The sequence below is a fragment of the Perissodus microlepis genome, chromosome 20 (assembly GCF_051167445.1).
Source record: "Perissodus microlepis isolate ML-2025 ecotype Zambia chromosome 20, ASM5116744v1, whole genome shotgun sequence".
NCBI classification, from domain to species: Eukaryota; Metazoa; Chordata; class Actinopteri; order Cichliformes; family Cichlidae; genus Perissodus; species Perissodus microlepis.
The window spans coordinates 25251413-25271447 of NC_140480.1; the positions used below are offsets into that span (position 1 = coordinate 25251413).

The 20035-nt window shown below is 37.5% G+C and overlaps 1 protein-coding gene across 4 annotated transcripts; it reads left to right on the forward strand.

Annotated features, from left to right (window-relative positions):
• The first annotated feature begins 3329 nt into the window (after positions 1–3329).
• LOC146364631 (6-phosphofructo-2-kinase/fructose-2,6-bisphosphatase 2-like) lies at positions 3330–19716 on the forward strand. 4 transcript variants are annotated; one of them, XM_084917238.1, is made up of 17 exons: positions 3331–3473; positions 4261–4393; positions 5016–5141; positions 5526–5622; positions 5846–5912; positions 6002–6076; positions 6426–6482; positions 6585–6709; positions 7215–7422; positions 9046–9192; positions 9430–9534; positions 10043–10172; positions 12909–12971; positions 13060–13124; positions 15230–15427; positions 16762–16834; positions 18252–18363. In XM_084917238.1, the coding sequence occupies exons 2-16, from the start codon at positions 4324–4326 to the stop codon at positions 16828–16830; spliced, it is 1602 nt and encodes a 533-aa protein (XP_084773364.1). In that variant the 5' UTR covers positions 3331–3473; positions 4261–4323; the 3' UTR covers positions 16831–16834; positions 18252–18363. The 4 variants fall into 4 exon arrangements, 3 of the variants coding, with proteins under 3 accessions (XP_084773366.1, XP_084773365.1, XP_084773364.1); XM_084917240.1 differs by lacking the exon at positions 16762–16834 and having other exon boundaries at positions 3330–3473; positions 18252–19716; XR_014798908.1 differs by lacking the exons at positions 16762–16834; positions 18252–18363 and adding an exon at positions 13224–14460 and having other exon boundaries at positions 15230–15343.
• The last annotated feature ends 319 nt before the right edge of the window (positions 19717–20035 follow it).

Consider the following 20035-nt stretch of genomic DNA (forward strand, 5'->3'; position numbering starts at 1 on the left):
TGAAAAATCCTCCCACTACTGTAGTTGCAGTTCCAGTGGTACATCCAAGCTCTTAATTGTATTCCGGAAAGCAATAACATATAAGCATAACGTGAAAGTGTCAACACACTTTTTTGCCATTTAACGTTAACACATGGAAACACAACCAAAACAAAAGCATGCTCAATAGATACAAGATGCAAGTACAATAGATATCTTCTTAGGCACTTTAAGCGTGAAATTCTGGGATGATAAAAATGTTTAATGAGCTGATAGTTGCTGTCATTATATTTTTGTGTTTATTTTATTTTTGCTGTCATTTACACCTCCTATACAAAATAACTGAAATATTATAAAGCCTTTCAACTCCACAACAACTATAATGATAGTCTATGCAGCCAAAATCACAACAGCTAAAGGTCAGCCGCTGCGTAGGTAAAATGCCATTTTATCTGGCATCAGGGCAATAGCAGTTAACAAGGCCAGCAAAAGGGCCAACATGACACTAATAGGTCAGTATTTATTAGTATAATATTAGTATGTGGCTCCACTTTTGAGACTATACAGTTAGGTCCATAATTTGCTGGACAAAGTAAACGCCTCAGTGGATTTTGAATTAAAACATCAATATGTGATTGAAGTGCAGACTTTCTTTTCTTCAGTGGATTAAAGATGTTTAAATGTTTAATAAATGATAATAATAATAATAAAAATGTTTAATAAATAAAGCTATTTTCAGAAGCTCAAAATTAACTGGACAGACACAATTTTGAGGATTGTTTTTAGAACTTGTAAGAACAGCAGTGCTGCTTTTTTTTTTTCTTTTTCTTTTTTTTGCAGGTCTCTCTGCATTAAGTTTTATCTTCATGTACTGAAAAGCATGCTGGGGTTTTTTTGCCTTAAGAAACTCCTGGGTTGCTTTTGCAGTATTTTTTGACTCATTAGTGATTTGCATTGAGATCTGTCTGATCAGTTTTGCAGCATTTGTCTGAGTCTGAGCAGAGAGCATAGCCCTGTACACTTCTGTCAGCAGTCACATCATCAATAAACATCAGTGACCTACTTTCCCACGCTATAATATCGCCTTTCACCATGTTGAACAGATAACGCAGTATGTTTCAAATCACGAGCTCCATATGTTTCTCTTCCTGCTAATCTAGTACAAGTTAACCTTGATTTCATCTGTCCAAAGATATTTTTTTTATTTATACCTGTGCAGGCTCTTTTAGATGTTTCTGAGTGTAAGGTCTTGATTGTAGACCTTGACATGATGATACATCTACATCCTTGACAGTGTTTTTGACTTAGTTAGATGCTATGAAGCTGCTTTTCTTAACCAAGGAAATAATTCTGTCATCGTGCATTTTAGTTGTCTTCTGTGGTTTTTCAGGCCTTTTGGTGTTACAAAATTGGCTTTCTTTTAATTAATACACCCGACTGTTGCATTAGCTGCTCATAAACTTAGCTACTTTTAGTCTGATGGCCTACCTCATTTGTACTGACATCTCTTTGGCCCTCATAATTAAAATTCTAATTAAAAGCTATACAATGCAAATTCAACACTTGGAAACAATTTCATATATTATGCCTGCTTCAGTTGTCATGAAATAACATGGGGACAGGCCTCATGTGATCGTGAAACACCTTTTCAGTTTAATTGTCCAGTTATTTTTGAACCTCTTAAATTCAGGAACTATGTATGAAATGTATTTTTTGTAAAATCTCACGAATTAAAGCTGAAAGTCTGCACTTTAATCACATGTTGATTATTACTTTTTTTATTTACCGGTAAATCCACTGTGGTGGTGCACAGAGGCAAAACTTTAAATATTGTGTCCTTGCCTAACCAATTATGGACCTGTTACCATAATGGACTGTAAATGCATTTTTAATCCTATGCAGTGCAGTGCATTATTTTTACATTGTAGTAAATAATATCTATATTTACGCACTTGTTTTCTCATTAATATTTTCTATTCTCACAATAATCTGCTCAGTGGCTAATCATTGCTTTCCTTCAATATAACAATAAGGCTTTTATATAAGTTATTATCAACAGCTTTTTTTCTACAGTGAAAGTAAACAAATTACAGCAAAGCACTCAGTTAAGTCAAGATTAGGAGATCACTGAGTAAGTTGAAGCTTTATCCTTTTTGCATAGCATATTATGGCATGAAGCACTTTCAAAACTAAATTTAACAGGAAGCACTTAGAGCGTAATCCTCCGTTAAAGCAGCTCACACTTGAGGCACTATTTACTTTTAAGAGTTAACAGTATTTATATATATATATATATATATATATATATATATATATATATATATATATATATATATATATTTATTTATTTATTTATTTATTTATTTATTTTGTTTTTCTTGTTCTTTTTACAAATGTTTACTTTGATTACATAATCATTATGCAGGGCTAGGTAATGGATAATAAATAACGATTTGTAAATGATTGGACATGAATATAACTTGAGCTTGTTATACTGCAGTAAATGTTTACCTTGCTGGGCAGCTAATTCTCTTTCTTTTATTTTTAAAAATATTCTTCTTCTTCTTGAGAGCTGTCTCTTCTTATTTTCTTTAAAGAGACAACACATTTTGGTGTCCACTTAAAAGAAGCAAAGATGAAATGTAAAAGTCAGATCAAAGATCAAATGTGACATGATATATGGATGCAAACGATAATGTGACATTTAGAATCCCTATATACTAGTATAATTTCATAAATGTTGCCAATACAAACAAATGTATTAGAATTATAAAAATGGTTTTAAAGATAAAATAGATTTTAGGAAGGTTTGACCTTGAATAAAAGGTCAGAGGTCCAAAGTAACATGAAATTTAGAATTCTGATCTATAATTCCGTGTCCACCTACATGTTGTCAGTAAAAAACACGGACAGTTAGAAACATAGTTTTGAATAACTCTATATTGCATTATTATTATTCCTTTGAGTTTCAAATCAATCTATTGAACCTGAAGGAACGCAATGTGACCGAAGCGCTTTGAGTGCTCATGTAGAATAGAAACGTTCTACATAAGAACTAATCCATTTATATGTTGACAATGCACACTTAAAGTTTTTTCCACCAATAAATCAGTAAGTTGACCTCGAAGACCAAATTTTGATGTATTGTTACCATGACTCCCCTCTACACCTCTACAAAGTTATTAGAATTCATTCAAAACTTTTTAAGCCATCACCTTTAAACAAAGATTGACACACACGGAAGTTATTGGTCATTTAATAGTTGACGTCTTTTTTGGAAAATAGAGGCCCTAAAATATTTTATTTTGGAAATCATAACCGGAAAATAATCTTCCCTGACACTAACACTGAACTTCCGGTATCTGAAACCGAGGAGGAGGAGCTAAAACGTCCGTGAAGAAACAGGAACCGTCTCCTGTGTCGTTGAACGTCAACTGATGACAGCCCTGTGAGAAAGAAAATAAAACGAAACAAATCCTTGCGCTTTGTTTTTGGTAAGTTTATACATTTGTTCGCTTTTCTGCAATCAGTTTTTTCTTATTAAACGACATAATATTGAAGTGAAAGCGGAAGTGATGAACTTTACAGGCCAAGGGCAGCCAGAGCTGTACCTGTTTGGCAGGATGACACCGATACAAGCTTCTGCTCTCACTCTTTTGCATATCCTGTATCCGCAAAATTCTCCTGTGATAATATCAGAAAAGCTTAGTATCAGTCTGCAGTTTTGAATTAAATTTAACTAGCTTGAGATTTTTAGCGTATAAGCTTCACTAATCATATATCTGGTATATTTGGCAGAAGAAGAATGTATCTTTTATTGCATGAATTTAAGTACAATTGGGTTCGTTACTTACTACATTATGTAGTTGATGAATAGATATTCTTAGCAGAAAATCATTCGTCTTTTTGAATTAATGAAAAAATCCAACTATTATAATATTTCCAGCTTCTCTAATATGTGTATGTGCTTGTTCTCTTAGTATTCAATAAAATTTAGCTATTATTCGTTTTGAAGTTTGGTTCAGTGTAGGACAAACAAGACATTAGAACATACCTACTATTTTTTCCTGACAGGACCACAAAATAATCAACAAATGAATCAAGGGAAAAAAAAATAATTCACTTGTATGTTTTGGTTTAAATGGTTTTCCAAAATAAAACATTTTTTTCACTCAGTCATCTGCGTCACCTTATACATATAAAAATGGTGGGCATATGATCTGACTGCATGCACACTGTTTGGATCCTCTTTATCAGCTGCTGTCTGACATGTTTCACTAGTGACCAGTGCTCCCTGACCAAGACCAGTTGTGCCAGGACAGCAGGGCAGACATCAGACGCCTCATGGCTGCCAGGCACCAGAGACCTGTGGCTGCTTCAGACAGCTCAGCGAGGACCAATGAGAAGAAGTGCTGTGAGTGGTTGCCTTTCTGTCTGTGTTCTTTAGATGCAATATGAAAATGAGAGGTGTAATTTACCCTCTATTAACGAATTATTATGTTGTTGAACTTTCAGGCTTTAATCTGGTTATCTTCAATCTGGAATGTGGGACAGGGCCTAACGTAGGAATTCAACTTTAGTAGGAATTCAGCAGATCTCTTTAACTACACAGTGTTAATGGGATCTGCTGTGACAAACTCCAGTCATGTCTGTTCTTGCCAGAGAATGGCCTTCCACAAACAGTGATGGAAAAGCAAGGCGGAAAAAAATCAGTTAGAAATGTTTCCATTTCATGCTCGAGCAGACAAGGTTACGCTGTGATATAGAAACATTAACCTGCAGCAAAGAGATGACGATATTGTTACGTAAAATAAAGGTTAACTAGTTAGTGAACTTTGCAGAGGTGACATTTTATTATTACAGAACACTCCCACTCTTTGCTGTCACTGTATACAGCAGGCATACCTGCCCTTTTATTTTGAAGGGTGGATTTTAGAGGGGAGCGGCTGGTTTTGAAATGTCCTTGAATGATTAATAAAGTTTATAGTTATGTGTATCTGTTTTGGTTTGTTTTTTTGTACTTATGCAAACTGCAGCTTGGGCTTCCTACATGACCAATTCTCCAACTATGATCGTGATGATCGGATTGCCCGCTAGGGGGAAAACCTATATGTCCAAGAAGCTCACACGCTACCTCAACTGGATTGGAGTACCAACAAAGGGTTAGTAATCAGGCAATGCCTGTTTCACAAAGTCAGACACCTTTTCGCAGGAAATCAAGCTAGTAAAACCGGATATGTGGGTTAAAAAAATAAAACTGTAGATCAGTCAAAGTTAGGGTGGTTATGATGGAGTCTATGATCATCAAGACTGCAAAAATATCCATCTAATAAAAATCTTGATCTTCAGGCAAATTATTTAATTTGTAGTTGTATATGTCAACATCCCTCAACACATGGCTCTATTTGTTGTTGTTCACCTATGTTTCAATGTATGCGTAATGCAGCAGAACTGGTTTGACAGATACAGCTGGTTAGGCAGAGGCAATCCTTGTCACTTAGTTTTATTGTCGTTCTCTGACTGTTTGTTTGTTTGTTCCCTTGCAGTTTTTAATCTTGGAGTGTATAGGAGAAATGCAGTGAAGTCGTACAAGTCCTATGACTTCTTCAGACATGACAATAAAGAAGCAATGGAAATTAGAAAGTGAGTAAATTAAATCCTATTCATATATGAACGTACTTTCATAAAGTAGTCCTTGTCACTAAATGCACCTGGCTACTTTCCATGTAGGTCAGTCATGCAAATTCCTTTGTTGAGCCGCGTTGTGTTTGTCTAACTAAATGGCGGCATAGTTATTACAGCACATCACACGATGATGATAACATTAATGAGCTACTGCTTTGATTTCCTGCTTATTTTTCCACAGAAAGTGTGCCATAGTGGCACTTACGGATGTGAAGACTTATCTGAGTGAGGAGGGAGGGCAGATTGCTGTAAGGACACAAAAAAAACCCTGAACATTGTTTGTATTATGTAATACATTTAAAGCAGGGTTTGATTTATGCTCCATGTTGTCTCTCAGGTTTTCGACGCCACCAACACCACCAGAGAGAGGAGAGAACTCATCCTTAATTTTGCAAAAGATAATGCATATAAGGTTAGAACTGCACTTATAACTGAATAATGAAACAGTTTCTGATCACCAACCTTTTGTTGTCAGATCACAGTAATATAATGAAGCATGCAATGGCTCTTCTTGGCAAGTCTTTTCTTGGAAAAAATTCCATTTACAGCCAGTTTCCAAGAAGCATATCTCAGATATTTAAGACACCCAGAGGTTACCAAATCTTCATGACTGGACAGGCTGAACATTCTTTTCTGAACATTGTTTTGGTTTCAGTGCCTTTTTCAAACTGTATAACAGACAGTAGTTAATTTGTGTTGCAGTCATTTAAAAATGTAAAATGACACCTTTCCCCCCTAATTATGCACTTCTATTTTTTCAGGTGTTTTTTGTTGAATCAGTATGTGACGATCCAGATGTCATCGCTGAAAACATTATGGTAAATCACACATTTACTTGCTTTTTGTCTTCATGTATCAGCAAGCTTGTATCCCTGAAGTAATGAAGCTCACGATATACCGTAAATGTCTTCTTCACATAGGACGTGAAGGTGTCCAGCCCAGATTATCCTGAGAGGAACAGAGAAAGCGTCATGGGGGATTTTCTGAAGAGAATCGAGTGTTATAAAGTGACCTACCAACCTTTAGATCCAGACGAACACGACAAGTAAGAATACCCCTACTAGTTGTATTGTTCTAATCTAATAATCTAACTCTAATTTAAAATGGAAATATTTTTTCATGGAAGTTTAAAGTCAAGGAGATATTTTATGTAAAAGAGCATGTACCTGCAGAAGTTGTCCAGAAGATGGAAACAGAAGCTCATTTATAGTGCAAAGCAGTGATTCAGAGGTCATTACTTCCTGAACTCCTACTAACTTAGTTTTAAATTTGGAAGCTTAGTGGTTTGTTTAAAGTCTGATAATATATTTCGATTTTTATTGATCTCACTGAGATAATACAGTGTTCTTTTAACTGGAATAAGCAAGAGTAGTTGTGGATCCTTTTACTGCTTCTCACTTCTTATGACCTTGTTAACAAGCTACTGAGAGAGAATTTCCCAGTGTATTTACACTATACCACAAGTACAAGATATGTCTTCTTTACCCTTGAGTTTTATTGGCCTGAGATTTATGCGATTCACTTATTGTAATTTTTCCTCTGCCTTACAGGAACCTGTCCTTCATCCAGGTCATCAACGTTGGCCGTAGTTTCTTGGTCAACAGGGTGCAGGATTACATTCAAAGTAAGATAGTCTACTACCTCATGAACATCCACGTCCACTCCCACTCCATCTACCTCTGCCGACACGGAGAGAGCCATCACAATGTGGAAGGACGTATAGGGGGAGACTCTGAACTGTCAGAGAGAGGAAAAGAGGTGCTTTAGTGTTTTTTTCTTGTAAAGAGTTAGATGAGATTGGTAACAATGCCCATATTTATGTTTTAAATTTAATGTTAACACCAACAGGCTATTTCAGCATAAACAGATAAATAGAGGGTAATGGGTGATTTGGCTCTGGCTAATATCACCTTCAAAACAATAAGCTTTAAAAAGAGGTGTGATCAAAAAGTTCTGGGAGAAGGACGTCTAACTCAAAAATCAGTTTTCAACACGACTTCTAGTTTTAGATGATCCTGTAAAAGGTCGATGTGTGCTGTATCTTCTCCAGTGTATCAACAACACTTTTACCTTGATTTTTATTTATGTGATGTGGAGACAAATCTGGCCACATTGTAAGTGAAGATATTGTAGGCAAAAAAATAAAAGATTTCACTATGCATTTATACAGCTCTCACCACATAATAATACGGGACACAAAAATTTGAAGACAGGAAGGGGTGTTTTCTAAATAAATGTGAAGACTTTTGTGAAGTCATCCATACATCCATTTTCTGCCATTTATCTGGATTTGATTTATGAGGACAGCAATCTAAGTAGATGCCCAGACCTCGCTTTCCCCAACCACCCCCTCCATCTGATCCCAAGCCAGCTGAGACACATAATCTCTCCAGCATGTACTTGGGCTCTTGCTGGTAGGACAGTGTGCGAACCAGCTTACCTAGAAGCCATCCAGGAGATATGCTTGCTGGATGCCACCCTCACTGGTATCCAGCAACTCATGATTTCAGTCACTACCAAGAGCTTGTGGCAATGGGTGAGGCTAAGAATGTCAATCGACTGGTAAATAATTAGCTTCGTTCACTTTAGACTGCAGTTCACTTTACCACAATAGAGCGGTACAGCAAAGTAAATCTAACTCTCCACCGACTTGTGAACAAGACCTTGAGATACTTAATACCTCCCACCTGGGGCAGTAACTTGTCCCTGACACAGAGTGAGCAGCCCATCCTTTTCCGGCTAAGGTGTCACGCTTGGAGGTGCTGATTCTCGTCCCAGCCATTTCAACCATTGCAGACCACCCTGCTGCACACTGGAGGTCACTGCCTGACCACATCATCTGTGAAAAGCAGAAATGTGAACAGAATCATTGATGAAGGGCAGCCATGGTGGAGTCCAAGTCTCACAGAGTCTGACTTACTGCATGCAATCCAAACGAAGCTCTTACTACTCTGACTCCTTCTTCACCTCTGGTGTCCATCATCTGGTTCAGGGGTTACCGCCGTGCACTTTGTAGCCACAGCGCTGTAGCTCTCAGCTTCGGCAATAGAGCTGCTTAACATGGTCCACTTATACTCAGTTTTTCTAGCCTCTAGTTTCTAGCCTTTCTTGTTTGGTGCACAAACCTGTCCATCACAACAAGGTGGCAATTGAAGAATTTAAGGAGGGGCATCGTTGTGAAATTAAAGAACACATGTTGTCAGAATGGAACTTGCAGAGAGTGATCTAAAAGCAGCCTAAACATTTTAAATTAGGTTATGTTTTTTATTCTTATGGTCCTGCTCCTTGAACCTGTAAAATACAGTTCAACTGAACGTGGGAAGAATGACTTTATAGTCAGTTCTTAAACATATTTGTGTTTTTATATGCTATGTTTGACAGTTTGCAGCAGCACTGAAGAGGTTTGTGAAAGAGCATAAATTGTCAGACCTGAAAGTTTGGACCAGCCAGCTAAGACGCACCATTCAGACAGCAGAGGAGCTGGGTATTCCCTATGAACAGTGGAAGATTCTCAATGAAATAGATGCTGTAGGTATTACTTAAGTTTTATATATACAAACTTTTGTTAAACTTCTTGAAATACAGCTTAAAGTCTGCACTTTAATGACTCCTTGATTGTTTGCGTTGTGTGCAACTGTGATGTCTACAGAGGCAAAACTACAATAAATGTGTCATTTTCATGTGTGAAACTGTATTTGCCTGCAAATATAGGAACAGACACAGTGAAAACATGATAAGTCTCGATCTTATTACTTTGTATTTTAGGGAGTGTGTGAAGAAATGACCTATAAGATGATTGAGGAAAAATACCCAGAGGAGTATGCTATGAGAGACCAGGACAAGTATCATTACCGCTACCCTGGAGGAGAGGTAAAAGGTTTCATTTTCTCCTGGAGTGTTGTTTGACCTGCCATATATTACCACTGTGAGTGTGTCGAGTTTATGCAACAGGCTTTAAATTTCAAGTTTATTTTTTACTTTGTTTTCTCATTATTCTTTTACTGTAGTGTGAATGCCAGAGTGCTGCGGATGAATCATCAGTCAGAAAAACAGAAGTTAAAAATATTGTCAGCTGCAAGAATAGCTTTTTTTTACTACAAATGCATCATTATATGTATGGAGTAACAGAAGATTTTAGGTTGAGATAAATAGAAATACGATGAGCTCATATTGCAGAGGAGCATAGAATAAAGACACGTCTGCTATATTGTTGCTGTTCATCATAACTAACACTGACTAATAAAGAAAAGGGAAAATTAAAATAACAGTAAGCACATGACAAAATAGATCTTGCAGTAGTTAGTCAAAGATTTTTTTGATGTAACAAACTGAAAAATGTGAAACTGAATGGACCTCTTTCATTTGACTCTCTCCATAGTCCTATCAGGACCTGGTTCAGCGGCTGGAGCCAGTGATCATGGAGCTGGAGCGACAGGCCAATGTTCTGGTCATCTGTCATCAGGCTGTCATGCGCTGCTTGCTCGCCTATTTTCTGGACAAAGGCGCAGGTGACATGCTCAGAAATAGGATATGCTAAACATGCTAAAGCACCTTCTCAGATTACAGGTTTACAGTCCTGAGTGATCCATTTCAGCCAGCATTGTCATTATCACAACAAATTTGCCCAGATAAATAAGCACTCATTCATACAAGTTAATTCAATGCAGTTTAGTTGTATTTAAATCGTGCCAAATTACAACAACAGTTGTAATACAGTCAGCAGAAATACAAAGTTAGCAGAAATACACTAAATGACTCATGCACGTGCAACTTTAATGGATGAGAAGCAGTTTCCAAAGCACTTACTATTTTTGTTTCTTTATATTTGGAGAAATATCACATGGGGCACTAAATTTAGATATTGTCATGACTTTGAAATGTGCATTTCCACATTACCAGTTGTTTCCTTATTGTAGATTATGCACTTGGCATTGTGTGAATGGCTGCATAGCAGTGCCAAAGGCCACCAGTGTGCAGGTTTACTTTTTAAAAAGCTGATTTTACTTTTCACCAATATATCCTAAAAAATTATTTCATTTCAGCAAAATGAAAATAAGTGATTTTTAAGGAATAAGTGGGCCTGTAAAAGAGGTAATCTAAACAGAACCTTTTTTCTAAATTACTGCGTAAAAAAGTGAGAGACAGCTCAACCTATATATTAGTGGATGAAACCATTATGAAGGGAGAAACCGGGGGGACAGTAACTAATTCAAAACAAATAAACCCCATTCCTCCATGCTCTCACAACAGATGGTTTCATTTCACTCATTAGGTCTCTGTATTTCAGCCAGCCGCACCCTCAACCCCCTCTTTGGTCTAACCAGAAAGGACTAAGCCAGGTAGCTCATAAAGCAGAAAAAGTAATTAAAGCAACCATCATTTAGACTACAGTCTAATGTAATAAAACGTGTGGAAAAAAGAAAAACAAGCTAGGTGTGTACAATGCAACTCCAGTGACTGCAACAAAAATTTGGTAATGATGTAATGATGTGGGAGTTTGTGAAACCATAAATCTGGTTTATGTGTTGAGAGTAGTGTGGCTGAATATTGCAAAAGGGTCATTTCAGCTGTTGTGCGGCTGTGGGCACGGCAATCGCAGGCTGAGCAGTGAGAACCGCACATAACTGACGGGAGGTGTTTTCTGAAGAATAAATAGTAAATTTATTTTAAGCCTTTTTAAGTGCTGCACACTTTCAACCAATCACAATCAAATTAATTATTATTCTCAATCTCATCTACAAATGGCGCCAGACTATTGCGTCACACATTCTTTAGTACTCAAAGTGCAATTCATACTTTTATAGACATCAGCCAACTGTGCGCTGTTAGTACGTGCATCTCTAATTCATATAACAGAATTAGGCATAGGCTTAGGTGATTAGCTTGTTAGATGGATGTTGTGTCCACCCACCATGTTTTCTGTGCCATGAGCTCTAAGTTGCAGCGAAGAACCTCTAAGAATGAGTACAGCTTTAACTGCAGTATACTGTGTATTAAGCTGTGTCCCAGTGCAGTAAACAGGGTGGATGTTATTTGACAGAGCAGAATCACTGATATAAATATTTTGACCACATTAGACAGTGGATGGTAATGAAACAATCAATCATTCAGTTAGACTTTCATTCTGTGATTGTCTTTTTAATGCCACCACATGGGGGAGTCTAAGTCACAACCTTTCAGATCAACTTTTTCTGCGTGTATATTTTTTTAATGAATATAGGGGGAAACAGCCACATAAAAATGCCGACTGTTTCCAGATTAATCAAAATTTAACATAAGGAACATCTGCTAAACGTGATGCAGTGAAGAGAGCACCACTCTTTGCAGACTACTCTGTTTTTAAGACATGTAGGAGATGATTGGTTTTAAAGTATCACCATGTGCCTGATAATGCACTGAGTTATGTCTCCAGAGATTTAGATATTCAGGTATGTCTGTAAAAAGTGATGTAAATAAGTGACGTCTGTAATGACGTACTTCTTGATTGCCGCTGTCTTCTCCAGTGTTTGGAAAATAAACAGATCAGAAAGACGCCATCAACAGCAGTAGCAAGAGTTCAAGCTATACAATTAGGACTCCCCGTGATATAGAAATGTGTTTTTAGTGTCCCTCTATATTTTCATTTATGAAGGTAAATATTATGACGTAACTAAAATGTTGTCCAGAAGGGTTAGAAAAAATAAATGAGAGTGAAAATAAAATAACAAAAACACAGGACAGGAAAGACTGATGTTGTTATTATTGGGCACAAACAAGGTAAGAATGTTGTATATGTGAACGCCATTGGCAATCAGAAACTTGGAAAGGGACAGATTAAATCATTATGTACAGAAAGCTTCTTTATGTACTTGATCATGTGACGTGAGCATTACTTTTGGAAAATAATTAGTTCAGACTCACTACCATAATTAGGCGTGGGCAGAAGTGGTTCTGTCAGTCAGCAGAGGAAGTGGTCAGTGCTCCTGGATCGGTTTAAAAGCTCAACCACAGTCTGACTGCAAAAACCAAAGTGTGGGTGCTGCTTTGACTGGCTTCATGTCCCACTGCACTGCCCACCCATGAGACATACAGCAGAGTTAACAGCAACATGCACTGTACCTCCATAAAGCGCAGCATAAGTTTTACAGCTGGCCTGCCATTTCAGACATGACAGTAAACTCCACAAACATGTAGGAGAATATGAAAAGCATGACTGGGTGAAACCACAGTAATCTCACTGGCCACTTTTATTCATGTTGGCACAGATGACCTGCCCTTCTTGAAGTGCCCCCTACACACTGTCCTAAAACTCACCCCTGTGGCTTATGGTAAGTCCCTACTTTGTTGTTAAGTCAACTCAACATCCTCACTTGTTTTTATTGCCTTGTTGTAATGTATTTTGGTTCCTTCTCCTAGGTTGTAAAGTGGATGTATTTGACCTGGGGGTGGAGGCTGTCAACACTCACAGGGACAGACCATTAGTAAGCTTCTGCCTTTTTTTAATGTTTCGTATCGCAAACATGTGGTCAGTTTTCTGTAAAACCGTTCATCCTGTTCTTTTGTCATGTGTTTGTCCATAGTATGGAGTCTGAAACATCAGTCATCTGTGTTAACCAGCGCCATGTTAAGAGTTATTCTTTGGAATAATTGTTCCTCATTCTCGAAAAGCCTTTCAGAATTGCACTTGTAATTTCGATCCAACAGTTAGATAAGAAGATTTATACCAATCATTCCAATCATATCTGACTATATCTAGAAAGGAAGCAGTGGAAACAACAGCTAGCCTGTGTTTATCTTAGGTTATTTACAGTCACGAGCCACTTTGTTTGGTTGCTAGTATACCATTCTAGGATCGGGTTGGATCCACTTTAGCCTTAAAAACTGTCTTAATTCTTTGTGGCATAAATTCAATAAGTCACTGAAAAGATTCCTCAGAGATTTTGGACTATATTGGCATGATAGCAACACACAGTGGCTGCACATTTATCAGCATGGTCTCAGTCTACTGCTCCACCACATCCCACAAAACATGGTCAGCAACAATAATGAGCTAGACTATGGTGTTTAATCAGTGCTCGACTGATAATAAGTAAGGAAAGTATCCCTCCCACCTTTACACCACCAGCAGCCTGAACTGTTGCTACCATCTGAATGTTACAGCAGGAAAGCTGACTCATCAGATAAGGCAATATTGTGTTGTCCAGTTTTGGTGAGCCTGTACAAATGGTAGCCTTGTTTTCCTGCTCTACCCTAACAGTACTGGCACCCAGTGTGGTGTTCTGCTGCTGTATTTGTACATTTGCTTCTAGGTTCCACGTCTTAAGCGTACAGAGATACTCTTCTGCATATCTTGGTTGTAACTAGCGGTTATTGCAGTTACAGTTCTCTTCCTCTCAGCTCAAAGCAGTTAGCTGTTTTCACCCAGAAAACTGCTACTTACTGAATATTTTCTCCTTTTTTTTTTTTTTGAGAATTTTCTGTATTTGTATTCAAGTTTCAGAAATACTCAGACCTGCGCTACTAACCATGCCACCTTAAATCGCCTTTCCTCCCCATTCCGATGCTCTGTTTGAACTTTAGCAGGCTGTCTTGATCAAACAATGAATAGCAGTGCTGCCATGTGATTTGCTGATTAGATATTTGTGTTAACGAGCAGTTTACAGGTGTACCTAATAAAGTGGCCAGTGAGTGTAAATCTTTGTCCCAGTTTTTCTAATGTAATGTGTGGGACTATTTCTTGATCAGGTGCAATGAATCCTGGAGTTTTGTCCTCACTGTGCGGGTACCGTTACGGCCATTGTCTCTGGTGGGAGATAGGTCAGTGCAAAAAAGTTTTCCACCTCTCCCTGTCCATCTGTTGTTGGCTCCAGGTGGAGGGGAGCTCTTTGGTGACTCCTTTTTAGTGTTTCTTAGTTGGCCTTTCCTTTGTTTCCCTCAGAGATTCCTTTAAAGGGTATATCTGCTAGTGCTACTTTAAAACGCACGTGGCCCATCATCCCCAGTGCCTTCTCTTTACTTGTTCAGCAGGTAGTTGGTTTAGTGTTTCTTCTACTAATGTCAGCAAGCAATAGAAACTACAGGAAAGTCTGTGGTAAGTTATGTGTGAGGTATATTATTAACTCTGTTTCTGCTTTTATAAACACCTGTTGTGTGGGGAAATACATCCAAACTTGTTTATGTACTCAAACACCTTTATCGCTTTTGGGAAATTCCATTCAAGGAGTTCCCTTAAATGTTCTGAATTTTAAGAAATATATCAGGACATCCCCTTGTAGCACTCATCAGTGAGGTCCATGTCTGCTCTCTGCCCGTGGAGCTCATGCTGATTAGTTACAAGTATTTAAAGTCTGAGTCCTGAGACAAAGTGGGTGTTAAGACATAAACACATTTACTGAGAAACCTCTTGTTAACTGTGGTGAGAAATATCCTGTCCCCTCAGACTAACATGACAATGGCTTTCCTATTTATGGTTGTTTGTGTCAGTGGCTGTCTTTCCCAAACATGGAACACACTGAGACCAAGGAGAGGTTTAGTCATTGTAACATAAAAGTTAGTCCACTTTCTCTTTTTGTTCTTTGCTGAGCAGAATAAAGGCCAAACAGATGCCATACCAGCTTTCCTTCGAAGAAACAGCTTTACACCGCTGTCCAGCCAAGACCAGATTAAACGACCTCGTCTTTACAGTGTGGGGAACCATTCACATACTCGTATGTCCCAGGCCCCTACTTTACCCAGCATGCAATTCTCTGAGGCATCTGAAGGGTCAGAAACGGTACCAAGTGAGGTCAGTGCCTGTCTTCACAAGATACACAAGATACTGTGGTTATAGGTCAGCTGGTATGGCTGAATATACAGATAAATATTATATATTCATATAAATATCTGAAACAGACTAAAGTCAGCAAATTATGTTAGATGAGTCAGAATGTATCAGAATAAATAAAGTGATTCAACCAACACTTACTATTTTTGCTCACACAATGGATGATGAGATGTCCATGTGGACATGCACTGGCTTTTTGTAGCAATTTAGCTTCAAAGTCGGCTTGGCTAATAATAATAATTAAAAAACAGTGTAACGGTGTAAAAAAAAAAAACTGTGTTATTTTATCCACCATTTACTCTGAACTGCTAAAATGGCACTGAATTGCGTGGGACACTAACAGTAACAACGTTGCCTTGCTTGTAGCCACAAAGGTTCATGTGAAAAATGGAGACAACAAAAAGTCTCAGTAGGCACAGATTTGGAGGCCATCCTTGCTTGTCTTGTTGCAGGCATGACAATGTAAACAGTGAAGACACATGACACAACTGGCCTTGAAAAATTAGCAAAATGAAAACTGAACTAACATTTGAAACTAATACTGTAGACATGATTAATATAGAAAAAAGTTAAAAGGTTGAAAGGTTAACAGCAGCATACAGTGAAATATGATGACTGAAAAAAACTCAAAGCAACTAAACCAGTCTTATCACTGTTTTTTATTATGAAAAGTGTTTGACAAACAGAACCTTTGGTAATCAGTTATTACTGGAATATAACGGAACAGTGTTATCAAGTGCTATCAAGATTGTTCTTTAGTTTGTTCTAACGTGTTTATCACAGGTGCGATGCACCATCTGGACGATCACTGCTCTGCATGTACACATATGCCCATCTCTTCTCATACCATACAGCATGAGGGAGGATTATTTATCTTTTTATATTAATTAATTAATTAATTTAAATAATTGATTCAAGGTTTAAATAAAGGTATTCTGTATGTACAAATGTACTTTAAGTGTTAAGGTTTTGGGCTGGCAGAGGCCAGCATAAGCAAACCCAGGATGGTTTGTTTTTCATGTTCATGGATGTTTACAACAAGCAGTGTTCCTTCATAAGGACGTTGGATGCGTATACGTGAATATAACTTTTTTTCTCCAATGTTTTTGCTTGTGTTGTTACCCAAAACGTGACCTTTTAGCTGTAGTAGGACAGAAAATCAGTGTCTCACTCTAAGCTGTGACCTCAGATTTTAATATTAGTTCAAGTTCAGTCGGCGCCTGTCAAAACAAATAGCTCATTCCTGTTTGGGTTAAAGCAGTCTACTTTCTCTCCCTTGCTTTTCCCTCTTTCAGAACTCTCTGAATGGTTTCACTGGTGCAGACACAGATGACTGTGTGGAGTTTAAAAACAGAAGTGCATAAAAAGGTATTCATAACCTTCCTCTTATCTGTTACACAGAACATTATACATATATCAGTATACTTTATACTCTGTACTGTACTTTACAATACTATACACTCACTGGTGACCTTATTAGTTACACCTTATTAGTACTTGTTTGGACCCCTTTTGCCTTCAGGACAGCCTTGATTCATGGACACCTCAAAGATTTTGGTCTATATTCACTTGATAGCATCAAACAGTTTCTACAGATTTGTCAACTGCACATCTGTGATGCAAATCTTCCATTTCACATCCCAAAGGTGCTTTCATGTTGTTAACACCAAGTTCTGACCCTACCATCCAGATGTCACAGCAGATGTTTGTCCAACTTTGTTGACTCTGTGCAAATTATAGCCTTAGTTTGCTGTTCTTAGCTGATGGTGCATTCAGAAATGCTCTTCTGCATACCTTGATGGTAGCAAGTGGTTATTTAGCTGCATAAAATAACATAGCAACAATCTGTTCTCAAACCACAGTTCCAGAGAGCAGCTCTTTCCAAAAGCTTAACAATAAAAGTATGTCTTCAACTTTAATTTAGAGACATTCACAGTTGATGGTCACTCGGGAGTCATTCTACAGCAGGGGTAGGCAACTCCAGGCCCCCCTGGATCAACACACCTGAATCAAATGATTAGTTCATTAACAGGCCTCTGGAGAACTTCAAGTAATGTTGAGGAGGTAATTTAGCCATCTGAATGAGCTGTGTTGGATCAAGGACACATCTAAAACCAGCAGGACACCGGCACTTGAGACCTGTAGTTGCCTAGCCCTGTTCTAGAGCCTTGGTACAACTGCAGCAAAGGCTGGATGGATGGATGCAGGTGGAAGATCATTTAAGACCACTGGATTCTGTAATGAGCAGTAAGGCAGTGCAATATTACTGGAGTAATTTGATCGCTCTCTTTTTTTCTCGACAGTGTTCGAAACTGTGGTTGACCACAGTAATTTGTCAATTTTACAATTTGTGTCAGAGATTTTTTTAACTTGTGTTTTAATGAGAGGACATTAAAGAGCCTTTTCAACTATTAACCTCCCAGTTAATAGTACAAAACTATTGGAAATCCAATTTCTTATAGGCAACATTACTTTTGCTGACTGACGCTCACTGGGTATTTTGTGTTTTTTCTTTTTATAATCATTATCTGTAAAGCCTAGAAATCATTGTGTAGGAAAAACCCAGGAGATCAGCAGTTTCTGAAATACTTGAAATAGCCCATCTGTCACCAATAACTCTGCCACATTCAAAGTAACTTAAATTACCATTCTTTCCCTTTCTTTTGCTTAGTTTGAACTTGATACTTGCATTAACTAGCAGTTGCCGAGGTATACCTAACAAGGTGGCTGGTGATGGAACTGTATTACAGTTGTCTCATTGCTTCATTTTTGTCTTTTATCCCAGGCTTTTCTCGACAAGTCCAGTACTGACCAGCACGGACCAGCAGAAAGAAACCCAAAAAGCTTCAGCCATTATGATTTTAAGCATGGACTTGCAAGTTAGAGCATGTGTGTACATAAATGAACTCAGTGAATGTGTGATCCATTCAAATATACAAATCAAACACTTGTACCAAAGACACTCTCAAAACCATCCATTAGTTGCTAGCACACTCCATATAATATTGCAGATTACAGTCATGGTGTGCTTTATTAGATGTCGAATATGCTGATTGTGAAATTTATACCTCAACCTTTTTTCTTCAATGTAGTATAAGAGAATTTCTGTCTTGAAAGAAGCCATGTGCAGCCTTATTTTGTGCTTAGATTGTTTCACTTTTAAGGTCACTTAGTAATGTGCATTCTCCCTCTGACAACATGTATCAATAAATGTATTGTGAGGTGCAATTTAGGTATGCAGAAGTGCAATTTAGTTTTTAGGGGGAAGCCATAAGCTGTAAATCTTAATGACATGTTTCATCTAGCCCTATAAAAAGTGCAGGATCTACTGTGTGTCGACTAATCTGTGACAGTTATTTAATCTTCTCTCTTGAGATGTGTACTTCTTCTTTTATTTTGTCTTCCGTATAAATAACAGCTTTGATATAGAATCATGGCACTGTGATCATGTAAAGCTGCTCACCTTTGAACTGCATAAAATTAATGCAGATTTTCTAAACACAAAGAGGTTACTTGTACAGCAGTATTGGATGTTATGTTGGTTTGTAATGCTTTAGATTTTGTCACGGGGAAAAACAAATCAGGGCCTTTGTAGTGCTACCTTTACTGTCCATATGGAACGACAAGATTGAAAAAGGGTCATTTAGGAAAGTACCTTTATTTACAGGAATATAGGCTTTGACCCAGGTAATCAAAGATATATGCAAAATTGTTTCCTTGAATGGAAGGAAATGGAATTGACGACGCATTTGAATGTCTTAAAATGAACTTGTAGCTAATGTAGCTGCACACATTTTACCAAAGTTAACTGTACACTGTTTTTACACAGACTGTCATTTGTATTTAAGACTGACTTGGAAATAAAGTCTTTATTCCAGTAAAGAAATCTGTGCAATCTCAGTGGGAGTAACCTTCCTGTTTGCTAAACTCCAGAGACATGCATCAACAGAGTTGAATGAGGGAGTGATCTAAGGACAAATCTAAATCTGGGAATGAGATACATTTAGATTGAAATGTAACATTTGGATGATACAAACCTGATATCTTGCTTTTGTGACACAGCTTTTCACTGCGTGGTCTGTTCTGCTTCTACTGTAATGATAATGTTTTATAATATGTAAATCCAGCAGTTTTGTTTCAGAGTTCTATAGAAAAAGGAGCTCTGTGCAGCACATTCAGCTCTGAATTGTGAATTGTTTTTGTTCTTATTTTAAATAAATAAATCCCAACTTATTTGATTTATGATTTAAGATACTGATTTGTATTTTTTGTGATTACTACCAGGAAATCAGGGAAATGCATGAAGAAAAAGAAAGTAAAAGCAGCACTGCTGAGAAATGACCCTCACATTGCTTTGACGCCTAAATAAGGCCTTGAATGACTGGAATGAGATAAGAGAACTCAACCACTGATTACAGAACAAAATATTCCAACGGGTATTTAAAAACTAGGAATGTACACCAACTTTGGCAAGATTTTTCTCCTCATTTCTTAAGGACGTGGCTTTCAGTTACTGTTTTTTCTTATTTTCTTTTTTAAGGTCTGTTATTTCTCATTTTGTCTTCCACT